General features: G+C 41.0%; 3 protein-coding genes and 1 long non-coding RNA gene across 5 annotated transcripts in view; 1 reads left to right on the top strand and 3 right to left on the bottom strand.

Annotated features, from left to right (window-relative positions):
* LOC135543207 (uncharacterized) overlaps positions 1 to 1,056 on the bottom strand; it is a 46,847-nt gene extending 45,791 nt beyond the window's left edge. Inside the window, exon 1 of the long non-coding RNA XR_010456190.1 lies at positions 992 to 1,056. This is a non-coding gene — a long non-coding RNA (uncharacterized LOC135543207). The remainder of the gene's footprint in view (positions 1 to 991) is intronic.
* Positions 1 to 19,695, bottom strand: part of LOC135543191 (zinc finger protein 850-like) — an 86,426-nt gene that overhangs the window by 28,027 nt on the left and 38,704 nt on the right. The gene's annotated exons all lie outside the window — the stretch shown is intronic.
* LOC135543201 (zinc finger protein 135-like) overlaps positions 1 to 19,695 on the bottom strand; it is a 69,492-nt gene that overhangs the window by 11,103 nt on the left and 38,694 nt on the right. The gene's annotated exons all lie outside the window — the stretch shown is intronic.
* Positions 7,168 to 19,695, top strand: part of LOC135543193 (oocyte zinc finger protein XlCOF6-like) — a 72,802-nt gene continuing 60,274 nt past the window's right edge. Inside the window, exons 1-3 of one of the 2 annotated variants that reach the window (XM_064970300.1) lie at positions 7,168 to 7,256; positions 10,525 to 10,773; positions 15,178 to 18,450. In XM_064970300.1, coding sequence (XP_064826372.1) covers positions 10,671 to 10,773; positions 15,178 to 16,661 — 1,587 coding nt within the window. In that variant the 5' untranslated portion in view covers positions 7,168 to 7,256; positions 10,525 to 10,670 and the 3' untranslated portion in view covers positions 16,662 to 18,450. Of the gene's footprint in view, positions 7,257 to 10,524; positions 10,774 to 15,177; positions 18,451 to 19,695 lie in introns of those variants that run through there. The other variant, XM_064970295.1, reaches the window with a different exon arrangement.

Below are 19,695 nucleotides of genomic sequence, written 5' to 3'. Positions count from 1 at the left end.
ACTAACACATTATTACTCTAGCTCTCTACCGTAGGCCTCTGGAGTTTCTATAGTACATGCGCCCCTGCTTCCAGTATCAATATCTCTGTTCTTCCTGTCTTTCCACTACAGACCATTCACATACTAGGCCCTCATCCTCCCGCTCCATATCATCAGAAGAACTGTCCCCCACACTGATCGCACTCCAGCACAGCTGTTGCTTCTCAAACTCTCTCCTTTTCCATTGTTTCAGGAGTGTCAAACTCATTCCATTGAGGGCCGAGTCTCCTCGGTTTTTTCCCCCCATTTCAATGAAAACTTATACAATCAGATGAGGGGAGTTCCTTTCTAATTGGCGACCTTAATTCATTAATCAAGTACAAGGGTGGAGCGAAAACCCGTAGACACTTGGTCCTCCATGGAATGAGTTTAACACGTGCACCGATTCATCCGCATTAATCGACGCCATTCCATGCAGTTGGCCTCTCTCTCCAAATGGTGAAGGATAACTTCAGTTAGCTTCCCTCTATTTTGACACTCCATCACACAGCCTCATGTCCCCATTTCACCACGAGCAAACTCCTTGAAAGACAACCGAAACCGTTGCCGCCTTTTGACTTGCATCGTACGAACCATCCTGATCTCGCGAGCTTACATTAACGAAACAGTGTATGTAAACTCGCGAGAACAGGATGGTTCGGACGAGGCTATTTAACAGCTCATAAACAACATTTTACACAAAACCAAGAACATGTAAAAACGAACTCAAATAAGTGGAATATTTATGAAATGACTTTCACGAAATTATGTACAAACACTCAGATAAACCCAAAGTCTAGTTATGTGACTTATAAAATATTTTTTTTACACGTTCTTCACTCACTCGGTTTGACCCCAAAATAACACATACAATTAAAACCTTTACCAAACGTGATAATACATTGACTGATTTGTTACCTATCGTATTATATATTTTCTCGACATTAGCAAGTTTAAACATGCTATTACATACCTACAATGATACATTTGAAACGGACACAACCACTATCGACAAAACAACACAGTTCTGTCGTTTCGACCCGGAACTTCCTGTTCCCCACTACGACATGTTCAACAGCATCCTCTTATTCTTATTCTGTGGTATACTGACATGTACACAAACATAACGTGTATGCGGCAACCTACTGTAAGGTTAGTAAACTGTAGAAGAAAATAAATTTTCTTGCGGAAAAGGGGAGGGGGAACAACGACATCTAAACATAGATTACAAACAATAGACACTCGAGCTCGGGGGTCATGCATATACTTACAATTCTAACAGCTTTTTTATTATTAGAGCATTTAACCGTCTTAAAATACAGTTCAATTCCCTTTTGTAGGGTACGAAAATGTGGTTTTCTGTTTGTAAATTTACATTTGTGTATATGAAATTTGACCAAAAGAATAATTAAATTAATTTTAGAAAAATGTTTCAGCTTATTTCTATTGTATGTAAAGAATCCAAACAGTACATCTCTCCACAATAGTGTAAAATCTTCATAAATGTGTTCAATTATAAACCTACTGATGTCTTACCACAGTTTTCTTACATGCATACAATGCCAAAAAAGATGCAACACTGTTTCTGGGTGGTCATTACAAAAGGAGCAATTTGAGTTGATGTTTTCCTTAAACTTCTTCATATAGTGGTTGGCAGGATAATATTTATGAATAATTTTAAAGGAAACTTCCTTAATTTTGTTAACAAGTAGGTATGTGTGTGGCAACATCCAAACCATTCCAATAAGGCATGACATAAGGTATAGATACAACATCCTGCTGAAACAAGGATCTTATCGCTCTGTTGTTGAATGGTCCAAAAAAGAAACATATCTTTCCTACTGATGAGTCAACAGGGTCAACGGAAGGTAGGCTCTAAGGGTCAGGTCTTGATACGTTCCTGAATAACATAGCAACATATATATATATTTGTGTAAACGTCAGGGGCCTGTTGCACAAAACTAGGATAAGGGATTAAGCCAGGATATCTTGGTGATCCTGGCTCAATTGATCCGTAATCCGGTTGCACTAAAGATGGATAGGGGGCAGGAGGATATGTTATGGTATAAATTACCATGGAGATTTATTCTGTGGAGCTAGCCTGTTCCAGACCAGGCTAAATTCCAGGATCTATTTAATCTCATCCCTAATGTCAGTCAGCAGTCACCACAAATGGAAACCAATAGTTATTTCACTGCTCACTATACATTGTTATCACATAACTAGACCCACTGTTATTATTTAAACGTTTGTGATCATTAATTTCAATGATTTTGGATAAATGATTTTTAGATGTTGCTATCATTAGATAATTTACAGTTTCCCATAGACTATAAGGCTATATATAAAATGATAGAATATTAGGGCCACAGAGGGGAAAAAAAACAAGTCATAATATTGTAACCAGTTGTTTTAAAGGAGGACAGTTGTTAAAATGACAGATGTGGGGCATTTCGTGAAATTGTACTTCAGTATGGTTTCATAAACAAAGACATGCTGATGTGCCAGAATATTAAGTATCACATTGTCATAAGTATCAAAACTGTAAAAACAATATGTAGCTTTTCTGCAGAAAGAACCAGCCTCATAAATGTATGACTTTATCCTTTTTCTTCAGTGTGGCCCTAGTACTCTGTCATATAAACAAATACACATTCCATATGAATATAAAAACACAATGTGTAACATTATGTTCCTTTATTGAATAAGGACAAAACAAAGCAGGTAAACCATCAGCTCCTTTCGAAACTGAAGTCACAGTGACTCTACAAGATGGAAAGCACAGAATCCAAGCATATTATACAAAATGATACATACACATTCAAAGGTCTGTATATAACACACCCTGCATGTCTGCACACTAAAATAAATGCAGGACAAATCCATACACATCAACTGAACAGACAAATGAATGGATGCAGTAGCCTCCCTGCAGCCTTGTATTACACACAGTATACCGCACAAACATCATAAGAGGCCAAATTCGTCAAAAAACGAACCCAAAAAAACCCAAATTCCTCTGCCACCGCAGGACATATTTAACCAAAATTGAAAGCACACATACTAACTAAAATAATTCAACACATATTGGTCCCTCAGCAGCCGACCACTGTCGTCATCAGGGAAGATTGCCGGATTGTCCCAGTCCATGGCTGGTGGCACTCTGGGGGCCCTCTCCTTCCTCAGGCAGGCCACATTGTGGAGGACAGCACAAGCCACAGTAATATCACATGCCCTAACAGGGCTGACCCTTAATTTGTGAAGGCAGTGAAAGCGTGCCTTCAGGAGGCCAAAGGTCATTTCAACTCTGGCCCTGGTCCTGGCATGGGCATGGTTGTAGGCCTGCTGTGCTTCCTGGGGGTCTGTGAAAGGTGTCAGGAGAAAAGGCTGGCAGCCATACCCCCTGTCTCCCAGCAACACACCAGAGAATTCACCTGTCAACACAAAATCTCATCATTACTACCTCATAAACACAGTGATATTCTTGACACAGCCATGATGGTTATAAATAGGGGTTGTGTGGCTTACCTTGTGATAGATTTCAGAGGCCCGAAAGATTCTGGAGTCATGGACTGAGCCAGGCCATTTTGCCACAACATTGCAGACCATCTGAAATCATAAGATGAGGAATATTACACCAATCAATGCACATCACTGGCAATGCAGAGTGTTCGTCAATGGACAATATCAAAAAGTTATGTTCACCTGAACATTAATGCTGTGAAAGGATTTCCTATTCACAAAATCGGCCTCATGGGCACCTGAGGGGGCTTTTATCCTTATGTGTGTGCAGTCCACTGCACCAATGACATTGGGGAAACCTGTCACACAAAGTAATGAGTATCCTACTATGTGTTAACAGTTGTCCTGTAATTTGTAGATCCTCTTACCTGCAATCCTATAGAACTCCTCTTTGATGTCACAGAGTCTTCTGTGGCCAGGGAAGGAGATGAAGACATCTGCTAATGCTTTGATAGCCAGACACACACTCCTTATTGTGCGGCAAATTGTGGCCTTGTTCAGCTGTTCTGCATCCCCCACTGAGTACAGGAAGGCTCCACTAGCAAAAAGCGCAAGGCCACACAAACCATTTGCTCCACACTCAGTGCATGGCTCCGTGCAGTGCGGTGCTTAATCCTGGGACCCAGTAGTCTGCATAGATACCTGATGCCATCTGCAGAAAACCTGTATCTTTCATATAGATGGTCATCAGGGAAGGCCAGTGGGTCCAACCGGTCCCTGAAGACCCTTTCTCGCCTGAAGGCTCTCCTCAGCACAAGTGCTTCTTCATCCACCACATCTCGCACGAATGGGCATGCCATTGTCAGAGCAGGAAGGAACACACAATTTTGGGCCTTCATATAGGCTAGTGGCCACACCTGGTGCTGGGGGGGTGGGCAAAAGAGGGCGATGCCTTATAACGATGACTTGGTTGTACTGATTGCTGGGAAAATAAAAAAAACCTTAGAAAGATGCCACCGTCCTGTGTGCTCACAATAAGAGCTCATATGTCATGGCTCACTTGACTTTACGAGAATATACCTAATTTTTATTTTGAGCTGTGTCATCTTCTTCTTGGAGCTGGGGGAGGAAAGAAAAATAATGATTAATACATTTGTGTTACAGTTAGCATACAGTGTACATTCAAGGCATATCTCACCTCCCTCTCAAGTTTTTTTATTTCAAGGTCCAGTTTCCTAATTGTCCTCTTTTTTATTTCGGACTCCAGTGCAAGATTTTCCATCTTTTTCTTCTTGTACTGAATGTCTATGTCTGCCAGTTCTATTTGGCGCCGGAGGTGGTTGCCATACAACTTTCTGATAGCTTGTGAGCTCTGTGAACACAATACAATTAGCGCAGCTGGAATTTGGCAGGATGTGGTGTCCTTTTATTAATACGCACTGTTACGAATCCCTTTTGGCCCGACAGTCTAGGGGGGATGGTAATGAGACTCGTAACATAACTCATGCAAATTATTATTGTGACAAAGGAAAAGTGTGAACGAAATAAGCACGACAACTGAAATCTACCGTCAAACTCTAGGTTTATTTATAAACACACGGTAATGGGGGGAGCAGGAAAAGGGGCTGGGCTGGACCCAAGGAAAGAAACAATAAGTATTCAAAAACACCCCTAAGCTAGACTAGCCTACTTTAACAACAGCTAACTAACTAACCAAAAATACAGTGGGTGGTCCGCCCAGTTCTAACTAGTGTATTTAACAAAGTTCACCTACGGGTAGTGTATGCCCATGGGCGACTTGTCTTGGTTTCCCCCTTTTCCACCAGCAATCAAACACAAACACCATAACCAAAAACAATACTCACAGGTGATGACAAAGTGCTATGAGGTGCTTAAACAAAAGAGAGGTTACGACACAAAGCGAGAGTGAAACACAGAGTCCTACAGACATGGCATTTACAGAGAGATTGAGCTGAGCTCTAGAACAAACAAATGATGGGGTTTTTAAACCATGGGGAAAGAACTGTGATAGGTTAGGAAATTGGAGGAGGTGTGTCTTCTGATTGATGATTGATTGGGGAGTGATGATTTTCACCTGCGAGGGGAGAAGGAGAGAAAAGAAACACACACACACAGGATAACTGTATCCGTAACACGCACTATGTTGCCAGGCTGGTTTTCCCACTGTATAGCATCTGGGTCCTGTAAAATAAATTAGATTTTTTGATTTTGATGAGGACTCCTCACCATTGTAGAGTAAATAGTACTTTCACAGTCTTAACATGATACCTCATGCCTTCTGGAATCCAGAGAGATGGTCTCCTCCTCATCATCATCATCATCTCCATCATGTGCTGTTGCTGCTGCACTGGGGCCTTCACCCTATCACATTTAATCGGATTCATATTGAAGCTAGTAGACAAGACATGCCAGGCCTACAGTATGCCTTTGATGGAGTACTCACTGGATCAGCATCGTCTGGTGCTTGTGCTGGTGGCTCTAACAGGAACACAGTGCTGCCAGACACTGCAAGGCAATAGGTAAACCAAAGTCAGACAGTCCAAATTGATTCAATATGAATGTGGTTGTATCCCATGTAGAGATGGAAGGACATACCTTGAATGAAGCGGGTGGCAACTTGGGAGGAACCTATGCTCGTCTCTTTCCCCCAGGGATCCCCTCTAAGACGGGCCTGCCTTTATTTAGCTCCAAGGCCATGTCCTCTGCTGGGGTAAGGTCAGCCTTTGGTGACCCACCACCCGTGCCTTGTCTGTGGGTATTCTTTTTCACTGCTAAAACAGTACAGACAATGTGTGAGCAGGCACCTTCTGGGTACAATATATGCTTGTGCTTTGTTAAATATTAGTCAGGGACCATACCATTCTGCAGAATGTTCTTGTATTTGATTTTGACCTGCTGCCATGTCCGTTTTGGCCCGTTCATGTTTAATCTACACACACACACACACACACACACACACACACACACACACACACACACATTTAATGGAGTCACACTGCAAAAAATTACTTGGTATTTTTGTCTTGTTTTCAGTAAAAATATCAAAAAATTTATCATAGCTTTATACAGTGTGATGGAGTTACTTTACACAATTTCACTCATATCTGCAGTGCATTTCAATTAAAAATTTAACCGTTTCATAATTACAGTACAACTGCATTTTTGGAGATGTGAATTAAATATTTGAATTGTAATTGTGATGTTTCAGCGGAGCGGTGAGTGTGTAATTGTGCACTACTTACGCATTCAGGCGGTCTGCAATACTTTGCCACGCTTTTTCTCTTTGCTTTATCACTGTGGCGGTGTTGCCTTTCTTCTTAATTATATCTTTTACCTCCTCGTATGCCTCCATGAGGATTTGTGCTTCCGACGGGGAAAAGTACGCGGCTCTAGTTGCCATGGTAAATCAGTTAATCTGTGATCTGTGGCGGGGTCTATTTGAGTGAGCCGTGAGCGCGCACCTATCCAGGATTGGTTTCACCTGGTTTAATGAATCCGTGTCTGCTCATCCTGGCTTGGTCTTTGTGCAACCAATTAAGCCTGGACGCACATGTTTTGGCTTCATTGAGCTCAGCTGAGTCATTTATCCCGGATGTCTTAATTCTACTTTTGTGCAACAGGCCCCAGTACACCAGAGGAGAAGATGACGCTGTTGCACATGTCGTAGTTGGGAACAGGAAGTTCCGGGTAGAAAACCACAGAACTGTGTTGTTATGTCGATTGTGGTTGTGTCCGTTTCAAATGTATTATTGTAGGTATGTAATAGCATGTTTAACCTTTCTAATGTCGAAAGAATATATAACATGCTAGCAAACAAATCCGTCAAGGTATTATCACGTTTGATAACGGTTTTAATTGTACGTGTTATTTTGGGGTCAAACCGAGTGAGTGAAGAACGTGATTTAAAACGATGATTTTTTAAGTCACTCAACGAGACTTTGGGTTTGTCTTGAGTGTATGTACATAATTTCGTCAAAGTCCACTATGAGTTCGTTTTTACATGTTCTTGGTTTTGTGTAAAATTATGTTTATGAGCTGGTAAATAACCTCGTCCAAACCATCCTGATCTCGCGAGTTTACATATACTTGTTAATTCATGTAAGCTCGCGAGATCGGGATGGTTTGGACGAGGCTGGTCAAATGGCGGCTTCAGCGGTTTTGGTCGTCTTTCTCGGAGTTTGCTCGTGGTGAAATGGCGACACGAGGACCAAGTGTCTGCGGGTTTTCGCTCCACCCTTGTACTTTATTAATGAATTAAGGTCACTAATTAGTGAGGAACTCACCTCAACTGATTGTCTATGTTTTAATTGAAAGGATAAAATAAAACCCGCTGAGACTCGGCCCTCAATGGAATGAGTTTGACACTCATGAAACAATTGAAATGGAGAGAGAGTTTGAGAAGCGACAGCTGTGCTGGAATGCGATCAATGTGGGGGACAGTTCTGATGACATGGAGTAGGAGGATGAGGGCCTAGTATTTGAATGGTCTGTAGTGGAAAGACATAGGAAGAACCGAGATAATGATACTGGAAGCAGAGGCGCATGTAGCATAGTAACTAGAGGCCCAAGGTAGGGAGCTAGAGTAATAATGTGTCCGAGTGGAAAGTTGGGATGGTGTTTGAGGAAACCACAGGGTGTAAATGAGGCCCTATCTGATTAACCAAGGCCATAAAAAGAGGTGAAGTTAAACGGATGCAGCTGTGTAAATGAGAACTTGTTCTGAACTAGCCTACCTGGTTAAATAAAGGTGAAATAAAAAATAAATGGTAGATTGTTAATATCTTGTGCTGGTCAGGTTCAGCAAGGGAAGATTATTCAAAAGGAAAATCATAATGGGACAAAGCTTAGAAGCCATGACCCTGGAGTTTATGCTAAATTGAAGAGAGTAATAATCTCCGAGGTCCCAATATCTATGTCCATGGATTTTATTTTTATTTTACCTTTATTGTACAAGGCAAGTCAGTTAAGAACAAATTCTTATTTTCAATGACGGCCTAGGAACAGTGGGTTAACTGCCTGTTCAGGGGCAGAACGACAGATGATGATATTGTTAAAGAACATGTGAAGGGAGACAGTGGTTGAAGCCTAAAGGTTGATCAGTAGGAAAGAGGGTTAAAGAAGTGAAAGCTTATCAGTGCTGTTGAGGTGTTAGAAGGTTTTGTCTGGAAAAGTACAGAATAGGATTCCTTAGCTTCAATGTCAGAGATTTTGACCCAGCCTCCTCATTCAACCAATCAAATGTATTTATAAAGCCCTTCTTACATCAGCTGATGTCACAAAGTGCTGTACAGAAACACAGCCTCAAACCCCAAACAGCAAGCAATGCAGGTGTAGAAGCACAGTGGCTAGGAAAAACTCCCAAGAAAGGCCAGAACCAAGGAAGAAACCTTGTGAGGAACCAGGCTATGATTGGTGGCCAGTCCTCTTCTGGCTGTGCTGGGTGGAGATTATAACAGAACATGGCCAAGATGTTCAAATCTTCATAGATGACCAGCAGGGTCAAATAATAATAATCACAGTGGTTGTTGAGGGTGCAACAGGTCAGCACCTCAGGAGTAAATGTCAGTTGGCTTTTCATAGCCAATCATTGAGAGCATCTCTAACGCTCCTGCTGTCTCTAGAGAGTTGAAAACAGCAGGTCTGGGACAGGTAGCACGTCCAGTGAACAGGTCAGGGTTCCATAGCAGAACAGTTGAAACTGGAGCAGCATGCTGAATCATCACAGTGTTTTTAAATGCCAAAGAATGGGACATGTAGCTGTTGAGTGAAAAGATGTGCCAAGTGTGGTGGGGAACATGATTACAGTGAATATTGGACCAATGTGACTGTTAAGTGTTGCAATTGTGTGGAGGACAAAGAGCAACAGAGGCTGTAAGACAGACTGGTGGAACTACAGTACAGACTGATGGAGCTTCCATGGCTGGTCCCGTAGTAAGAGGACCTACTGTCAGAACTGGTCTTTCTACTAGTCCTGACATGGTTTCGAAGCCTGTTCAGAAATCTTGCGTCCATAAATGCACTGTGACAAAGGATGCTTTATATTGAATAATGTGTACTTCATAGCTTTCATTGGTGAGGTTATCAACAACTTGGATTGTGTAAAGCAGAAATACCAGGTTGAAAGTTATCTTGTAAATTGCAGCAGTTGTTGGGGGTAACAGATGTTACTGTCAGTATGGTTTTTGATAAGCTGGATAACCTGGGGGTGGATTGTCTCAGCATGATATAGACCCCAATGTTTGCAAACATAGAAAGGGATCTATTGATATAGTTTATTGGGGGGTGTGGGAAGGTGTGGTAGAAGTTAATAGGGATTTCTTGGTTTATTTTCTTAGTACTGAATTAGACAGACATGGACCTTAAAGGTTTGTTTGTGGACCTCCATGATACCATAGGAGGTCTGCATCAACGGACTTCAGTGCAGGTAGTGCCTCATCAGAGAGAGAACATTTCAGTTGCTCTACAGTTCTGAAGCTGAATGTAATGATTATCAGTTCTTTACATGTGTACTAATATTCAGACACATTCAGTTGTTTCTATATTTATCTATAATTCAGGGTTTTCACATGTGACTTAAAGTAAATAAATATTAGTGCTTGAAAAAGTACTTAAGTCCTTGAATTTGACTTGCTACTGTACGAACCCTGATAGTTCTTAATATGGTGTGAACGGGAAATACAATTGTTTTCTGTGAGTGAAATAATACAGTGAAGACAAGGTTATTCATAAAATAGTACCTAGTGCTGCCTGAAACATACTGCAACCTTGTACGAAATGGTTGTTGAGTCATTTATGCATTTATGTGAATTTAGAAAATCTACTATAGATTAAGTGCACTTATGTTGTGCTATTTAAAATGTGTACTTTGTGTCTAATGTGATCTAATGTTTTGTCAAGGATTATCTACCCGATCTACTGAAATGAGATAATAGAACAAGGAAAAAGAGAAAATATTTTTACAGAATAAAGTGCCAGAACTGTCAAGAAAATAACTCTTGTGTCCATTTGTCTTTATTACTACAGACTGACTCAGATTAAGTCTGAGGCCGGAAACATCAACAGTGAAGACAAACCAATCTTGTCACTCTCCTTCCACACTGAGTAGAAACCTACAGTCACTGGGTCCTGATTGTGACAGTGGAGCCCAGTTTGCACTGCAGGATCCAGAGATGGCATCAGTGAAGCTGGAAGACTGCAGTCAAACACTGGAGCTGAATGTCAACATTAAAGATGAAGAAGTGGAGGAGAAAATTAGGACAACTGTTAGTCATGGTAAGAGCTGGTTCTATCTATAAATTATCTTCATGTATTTGACCTCCATAAGTTATGACCAGTCTATTGCTAGGTTGATTTCTGTAATTCTGACATCACACATCCCTGAACAACTCAAGACTTCACAGCGAAGCAAAAACAATTTAAACTTGTAACACCTGCCTTTCCCCACACATTGTCTCAAGAACGTTGAAAATGTTTAATACCCTCAATCACTAATTTAGGCACACCTCATTTCAAAATAGGCCATGGCATCATCACTGTCAATATTGAATGATAATTCTTCACGTTTTACCAGTGAAATGACCAAGCTGCGTCTGCATGCCAATCGTTTGACCTCAATCAGTTTCATGGGAATATGCATTTAAATCTTCTTGGATTACTGTTTGGTGAGCAAATTAGAGCAGATGGTGTTGAATTATTTTGACTTCCTGTATTTTGTTTTCATCAAAGCACATTCTGCCTAATTGCGCGATGTTGAGTTTGAGACGATTCAGCAAACCATCCTAAAATCTCGTAAGAAATTCGGTTTTTGTTGTAACAGTAATGTTATGCTATAATATTTGGTTATGTGGGCTGCTAATTAATCATTAGTTGATCGTCCAAGACATTGATCTGACTTTACTAAACAAACACCATTGTGGCGGCGCATTGCACTATGAGGTCTACCTGTGTCGATTCTAAGATTCCTGGAACTACCAAAAGTGGTTAAATTCACCAAAAAGTTGTTTTGATGTACATAACCTGCAAATGTGAAGATGATTGCGTTCAACCCAGTGTAGATCAGTCAATTCTTAACATAAAGACTTTAAACTCAGGATTCTGTAAGAGCCTACCCCAAAGAGGATATGTGTTCACGTTCAGCTTCCTGTGCCCACCGGAAGTGCCTTAAAATGGTGTCATAGGTGCTGTTTCGGAGGGTTAAAAAGATCAGATCTTTTCAAAACTTCATATGTGTTACTAGGTAACCCTCATGAACTGTAAATAAGTCATTTCTCCCAACAGATGTCAAAGAAAAACCTCTCACATGCACACACACACACACACACACACCACAGAGCTGTTGCCAGAGAATTGAATGTTAAATGTGAACACACACACACACACACACACACACACACACTTTGACATCTGTTGGGAGAAACACACACAGCAAGGATGGAGTGACAAAGTGAGGTGTTTAAAGACACAGAGTGCCTGCATTGGCATTTCCATAATCTCAAGGCCGTGCCGAGTTTAACGAGATGCCCCGCTTGACTGTAGCTCGCTCGGTCGAAGCATAGCAACCATGAGAAAAAGTAGGCCCAAAATGAAGCCTGGCCCTAAATTTAATTTGCTTTTGGGTGACAGTGAGAGAACCGTTAGGGTAAGAAGCACATTTCGTACTCTTTTGCCTCACAACATTTGGTGGTGCAGAAACGAGAGAACATGTTTGGCTGTTTTTATATATATATAATAAGGGCATCAGTCAATTGAAATGAATTAGGCCCTAACCTGTAGATTTCACATGACTGGGCAGGGGTGCATCCATGGGTGGGCCTTGGAAGGCATAGGCCCACCCACTTGGCAGCCAGACCCACCTCAGGTCCTGGGCTGACGTTGTTACACGTGGTCTACGATTGTGAGGCCGGTTGGATGTACTGCCAAATACTCTAATAGGACATTGGAGGCAACTTATGGTAGAGAAATTAACATTCAATTCTCTGGCAACAGCTCTGGTGGACATTCCTGCAGTCAGCATGACAATTGCACGCTCCCTCAAAACTTGAGACATCTGTGACATTGTGTTGTGTGGCCTTTTATTGTCCCCAGTGTAAACGATGTGAAATGGCTAGCTAGTTAGGGGTGGTGTGTGCTAATAGCGTTTCAATCGGTGACGTCACTCGCTTTGAGACCTTGAAGTAGTGGTTCCCCTTGCTCTGCAAGGGCCGCGGCTTTTGTGGAGCTATGGGTAACGATGTCTTCGTGGGTGACTGTTGTCTGTGTGCAGAAGGTTCCTGGTTCGAGCCTGGGTATGGGCGAGGGGACGGACTAAAGTTATACTGTTACACCAGCACAAGGTGCGACTGTGTAATGACTATGCCGTTTAATCAGTTTCTTGATATGCCACACCTGTCAGGTGGATGGATTATCTTGGCAAAGGGAAAATGCTCACTAACAGGGATGTAAACATATTTCTGCACACAATTTGAGAGAAATAAGCTTTTAGTGTGTGTTGGAACATTTCTGATTTTTTTTTCAGCTCATGAAACATGGGACCAACACTTTACATTTATATTTTTTTTCAGTGTAGTTATGCATTACTGTCCTCTCCATGTTCGGCTGGAATTTACCCTGAAAAGGATTTGAGAAATATGATTGGTTGAGGATAGGCCTACGTCTCGTTTTGCGCTGCACAGAATGACTATTGTAGCTGGAAACAGATGATTAAAAAATAAATATGGAATATCTACATAGGTGTACAGAGGCCCATTATCATCAACCATCACTCCTGTGTTCCAATGGCATGTTGTGTTAGCTAATCCAAGTTTATCATTTTAAAAGGCTAATTAATCATTACAAAACCTTTTGCAATTATATTAGCACAGCTGAAAAGTGTGGTGCTGATTAGTGAAGCAATAAAACGGTCCTTCTTTAGACTAGCTGAGTATTTGGGCCATTTGTCGGTTCGATTACGGGCTCAAAATGGCCAGAAACAAAGACCTTTCTTCTGAAACTTCTGAAATTTCTCACATGGTAGAGCCTTCCATGTGAGAAAGAAACTGGAGATCCCAAGAAACTGAAGATCTTGTACAACGCTGTGTACTACTCCCTTCACAGAACAGCGCAAACTGGCTCTAACCAGAATAGAAAAAGGAGTGGTAGGCCCCGGTGCACAACTGGGCAAGAGGATAAGTATTTTAGAGTGTCTAGTTTGAGACACAGACGTCTCACAAGTCCTCAACTGCCAGTTTCATTAAAGAGTACCCGCAAAACACCAGTCTCAATGACAACAGTGAAGAGGCGACTCCGGGATGCTGGCCTTCTAGACACTATTCTGGTTAGAGACTGTTTGCGTTGTTCTTTGTAGAGAGTAGTACACAGCGTTGTACGAGATCTTCAGCCGTTTCCAGCTACAATAGTCATTTACAACATTAACAATGTCTACACTGTATTTCTGATGACTTTGACAGTATTTGAATGGATAAAAAAAATGTGCTTTTCTTTCAAAAACAAGGACATTTGTAAGTGACCCCAAACTTGAGAATTTATTCATTTATTTCACCACTAATGGTAGTGTATTTATTTATTTATTACCTTTATTTAACTTCCTTTACATACTGGTTATTGTCCGGAATTTCCGATGACTGACGTGCCCAAAGTAAACTGCCCAGAAGCTAGGATATGCACATACTTGATCACATTGGATAGAAAACACACTGAAGTTCCTAAAACTGTTAAAATAATGTCTGTGGGTATAACAGACCTTATATGGCAGGCGAAAACCTTGAGGAATATTTGTATTTTTTGAGGTCACAGGTTTTTTCAATGCTTGCCTTTGGGATATACACATAGATAGGACCAGATAGCAGTTCCCATGGCTTCCACTAGATGTCAACAGTCTTTAGAAAGGGTTTCAAGCTTGTTTTTTAAAAAATAAACAAGTATTTGTAGTTTTTCCAAGATGTCCCCCATTAGAAAAGTAGTCATGTTGCGCGCATCAACGAGAGTGCGCTCTTCGTTATTTATCTTTGCTATTGAACACACTATTCTCCGTCTGAAATATTATTGTTTATTTGGATATTAGAATACCTGAGGATAAATTAGAAACATCGTTTGACTTGTTTGGACAAACTTTTCCGGTAACTTTTTGGATTCGTTTGTGAGCATGTTGAACGAGTGAATTACTGAATCAAGCGCGCCAACTAAACTGACAGTTTTGGGATATAATGAAAGACTTTATCGAACAAAACAACCATTCATTGTGTAGCTGGGACCCTTGTGATTTCAATCAGAGGAAGATATTCAAAGGTAAGTGATTTATTTAATTGCTGTCTGTGATTTTGTCACGCCTGTTCTGGTTGAAAAAGTATTTTGATGTGGGGTGCTGTCCTCAGATAATCGCGTGGTATGCTTTCTCCGTAAAGCCTTTTTGAAATCTGACAACACAGTTGGATTAACAAGAATCTTTTAAATGATGTAAGACACATGTATTTTCATGAATGTTTAATATTACGATTTTTGTATTTTTATTTTCCCTAGGTTCCTGCTTTCTAGTGAGTTTTTTGTGGCCACCGTGCTTCTACATCTGCATTGCTTGCTCATTGGGGATTTTAGGCTGGGTTTCTGTTAAGCACTTAGTAACAAATACTGATGTAAAAAGGGCTTCACACCAACTGACTGGTTCTTCTGATGTTCACACAGGATGCCATGTTGAGACATTCTCTACATCCAGAGATCAACAGCAGGAAGATCAGAGAGCTAAGAGGTCTCATCACTGCCCACATTGTGAAGAGATTTTCCCATTTCTATCAAAGCTAAAAATACACCTAAAAATACACACAGGAGAGAAGCCGTACTCCTGCTCCAACTGTGGAAAATGTTTCAAAACAACAACTCAGCTAAAACTTCATCAGAGAACACACACAGGAGAGAAGCCTTATTACTGCTCTGACTGTGGAAAACGTTTTAAAACATCAACTCAGCTAAAAGTTCATCAGAGAACACACACAGGAGAGAAGCCTTTCTTCTGCTCTAACTGTGGGGCGAGTTTCTCTCATCTGGGCACCTTAAAAGCACACCAACGTATACACACAGGAGAGAAGCCTTACGTCTGCTCTGACTGTGGAACTAGTTTCTCTCAATTTTCCCACTTAAAAACACATCAACGTGTACATATAGGAGAGAAGCCTTACGTCTGCTCTGATTGTAGAAAATGCTTCACAACATCAACTGATCTAAAAGTTCATCAGAGAACACACACAGGAGCGAAGCCTCATTCTTGCTCTGACTGTGGAAAATGTTTTAAAACCTCAAATGAACTAAAAGTTCATCAGAGAACACACACAGGAGAGAAGCCTTACGTCTGCCCTGACTGTGGAAAGAGTTTCTCCCAATTGTATACATTAAAAACACATGAACGTATACATTCAGGGGAGAAGCCTTACTCCTGCTCTGGCTGTGTAAAATATTTCAAAACGTCAACTGAGCTAAACGTTCATCAGAGAACACACACAGGAGAGAAGCCGTATTACTGCTCTGACTGTGGAAAATATTTCAAAACATTAAATGAGCTAAAAGTTCACCAGAGAACACACACAGGAGAGAAGCCTTACGTCTGCTCTGACTGTGGAACTAGTTTCTCTCAACTTTCCCACTTAAAATCACATGAACGTATACATACAGGGGAGAAGCCATACTCCTGCTCTGACTGTGGAAAATGTTTTAAAACATTATATGAGCTAAAAGTTCACCAGAGAACACACACAGGAGAGAAGCCTTACGTCTGCTCTGACTGTGGAAAGTGCTTCACAACGTCAACTGATATAAAAGTTCACCAGAGAACACACTCAGGAGAGAAGCCTTACGTTTGCTTAGACTGTGGAAAGAGTTTCTCTCAACTTTCCCACTTAAAATCACATGAACGTATACATACAGGGGAGAAGCCATACTCCTGCTCTAACTGTGGAAAATGCTTCAAAACATCAACTGTGCTAACAGTTCATCAGAGAACACACACAGGAGAGAAGCCATATTACTGCTCTGACTGTGTAAAATGCTTCACAACATCAGCTAAGCTAAAAGCTCATCAAAGAACACACACAGGAGAAAAGCCTTACTCCTGTTCTGACTGTGGTGTAAGTTTCTCTCGACTTGATACTTTAAAAACACACCAACATATACATTAAGGAGAGAAGCCATACTCCTGCTCTGCTTGTGTAAAATGCTTCAAAACAGCAAATGAGCTAATAGTTCATCAGCGACCACATGCATGAGAGAAGCCTGCTTACGTCTGCTCTGACTTTTGGGTGAGTTTCTCTCACCATAGCAACTTAACACACCAGTGTAAACACACAGGAGAGATGCCTTACCTCTGCACTGTGGAATGGTGGGCGTGTAACTCAAACTTCTTGCCAAAGTTTGAGTGTTTGAATCTCATCAAGGAGGACTTTAGCATTTTAGCTAATTAGCAACTTTGCAACAACTTACTACTTTGCAGCTATTACATAGCATGTTAGCTTAGCATGCAGCTATTTAGCATGTTTGCTAACCTTTCCCCGAAACCCATTTAACTCTACCTTAAACCCCTCACCTACCTAACTTTAGCAACAACAAATTGGAATTCGTAACATACCATACATATTACCAGTTCGTAACATGTTGTATGAATAGCAATGCGTAAAATAACATACGAATTGTAATTCTTAACATACGATACATCCTACAAGTCGTATTATACTGAACAACAATCTCAACGCAACAATTTCAAATATTTACAGGTTGTATAAGGAAATCAGTCAATTTAAGTCAATGAGACCCAAATCTATGGATTTCACATGACTGGGAAGGGGCTCAGCCATGGGTGGGACTTGGGAGTGCATGGGCCCACTTGGGAGCCATGTCCAGCCAATAAGAAATAGTTTTTCCCCACAAAGGTCTTTATTACAGAAATACATTTTATTCAGCACCATCCCCACCTCCCCACCCCCAGACAATCCTGCAGGTGAAGAGGTCCTGGGCTGACGTGGTTTCATGTGATCTGCAGTTGTGAGGCCGGTTGGATGTCCTGCCAAATTCTCTAAAAGGACGTTAGAGGAGACTTATGGTAGAGATATAAATAGTTCTCTGGCAACAGCTCTGGTGGACATTCCTGCATTCATCATGTCAATTGCACATTCCCTAAATTTGAGACATCTGTGACATTGTGTTGTGTGGCCTTTTATTGTCCCCAGCACAAGGTGCACCTGTGTAATGATAATGCTGTTTTATCGGCATCTTGATATGCCACACCTGTCAGGTGTGCACAACATTTGAGAGACATTAGCTTTTTGTGCATATGGAACATTACTGGATTTTTTTTGTTTCAGCTCATGAAACCAACAGTTTACATGTTTAGTTTATATTTTGGTTTATATTGGTAGTCCAATGTAATCAAACATACTGAATGGATTGGCAAAGGATGTTTATTTTGTATAATATAATACGTTTTGCTCTGAGACCAGGTTGTCCCTCTGCAGTATTCTGTGGGAAGGAGCAAGTATACACTTTTTTTATTGAACCTCTATTTAACTAGGCAAGTCAGTTAATTAAGAACAAATTCTTATTTACAATGATGGCCTCGGAACAGTGGGTTAACTACCTTGTTCAAAACAACAGATTTTTACCTTGTCAGCTCGGGATTCGATCTGGTAACCTTTTGGTTACCAGCTCAATGCTCTAACCACTAGGCTACCTTCTGCCCCTAACATGTATCAGATAGAGATGGTATGATGATCACTTTTCACCATTAGTTTGGGGGGGATTGTTTTACAACTTTATTTAATGTTACACAGTTTATGAAATGAATACATGTGCTTATTAATTGTCTTTAAAACTAGATTAGTTATTTTAGTTACTGATCATGAATGTGTTTGGATAACTGCATTGAAGCAAACTTTATTGATCTGCCAATGAAAAATAAAGTTACATGAATATGTACTGGTCAACCTCTTCTTCTCTTTAGTATTCAGTTCTTCATATTAGATCTGACAGTATGAATGGTTCTTATGGTTGTATTCAGTTCTTCATATTAGATCAGACAGTATGAATGGTCCTTATGGTTGTATTTAGTTCTTCATATTAGATCTGACAGTATGAATGGTTCTTATGGTTGTATTCAGTTCTTCATATTAGATCTGACAGTATGAATGGTTCTTATGGGCTGAGTGCCTGGAGTGTTTTTGTATGACGACAGTCAGGAGTTCTTTCTGACCCTGTGACGTCACCAGCACATTAAGTACATTCATGTTAAGATAGCCAGGTGAGACAACCACATGTCACAGTGAACACTTTCTCCTCAATTGGTCAGTGTCACATTATTATTATTATTATTTTCATTATTATTATTTGTATTTTTTTTGGGGGGGGTACTCTTTAAAGATGTAGCTGTTTCAGACCATTTCGGGCAGATGGGCAGAGACTCTGCTTCACTGGCATCAGAGGGAAGCTGGTGCCACCATTGGGGTGCCAGGACAGAGAAGTGCTTTGACTGGGCTGAGAGGGAGCTTGACCTCCTGTTGCAGTGGGACAGCCTTGAGACCAGAGGTGGCAGAACTGAGTGCTCGGGTTGGGATACAGGGTTTGAGCCTGAAGGTAGAGATGGGGCAGTTCTTCTTGCTGCACCGTAAGTAAACACCATTTTCTTGTAGTGGATGTGAGCTTCGGCTGGACGGCAGTGGAATGTACGGAGGAGCAGGGTGACATGGGGGATCTTGGGAAGGTTAAACACCCAGATGGCCTGCAGTGTTCTAGATAAGTTCAGTGGAGACCCATCATTCAGGGCAGGTGAGCCACCTGTTTTGAGCCCTGCAGTTTTAGCAATAAAACTGTGAAATAAATTATCTGTTTGCAAACAATGTAAAAAAACATATAATTGAGTTGTTAATAAAGCCGCATACAAACATTGACTCTTTTTGTTTTGTTTTCTTGAGTAAGGCAGCTCCAAAATGCAGGTCTTCAGCCTTCTGTGGAGGTGGGGCAAGCCCGCAGAAAATACAGAGCTTTGCGCCATGATTGGCTCAGTGTTCTGTCATTCATGGGGACAATCCGTCACTGCCAAGTCTAAGGGTAGTACTTGAAAATTCAAGCCCCTTGGGTGCTGCGAGAGAGTTACATTAGAAGTGCCCATCCAAGAAGGCTCAAGGTCATTGTCCACAGATAAAATAGCATCAAATCATGTGATAT

The sequence above is a fragment of the Oncorhynchus masou genome, chromosome 7 (assembly GCF_036934945.1).
Source record: "Oncorhynchus masou masou isolate Uvic2021 chromosome 7, UVic_Omas_1.1, whole genome shotgun sequence".
Lineage (NCBI taxonomy): Eukaryota > Metazoa > Chordata > Actinopteri > Salmoniformes > Salmonidae > Oncorhynchus > Oncorhynchus masou.
Note: the sequence above shows the minus strand (reverse complement) of the source record. Positions and strands in the feature narration are given on the sequence as shown.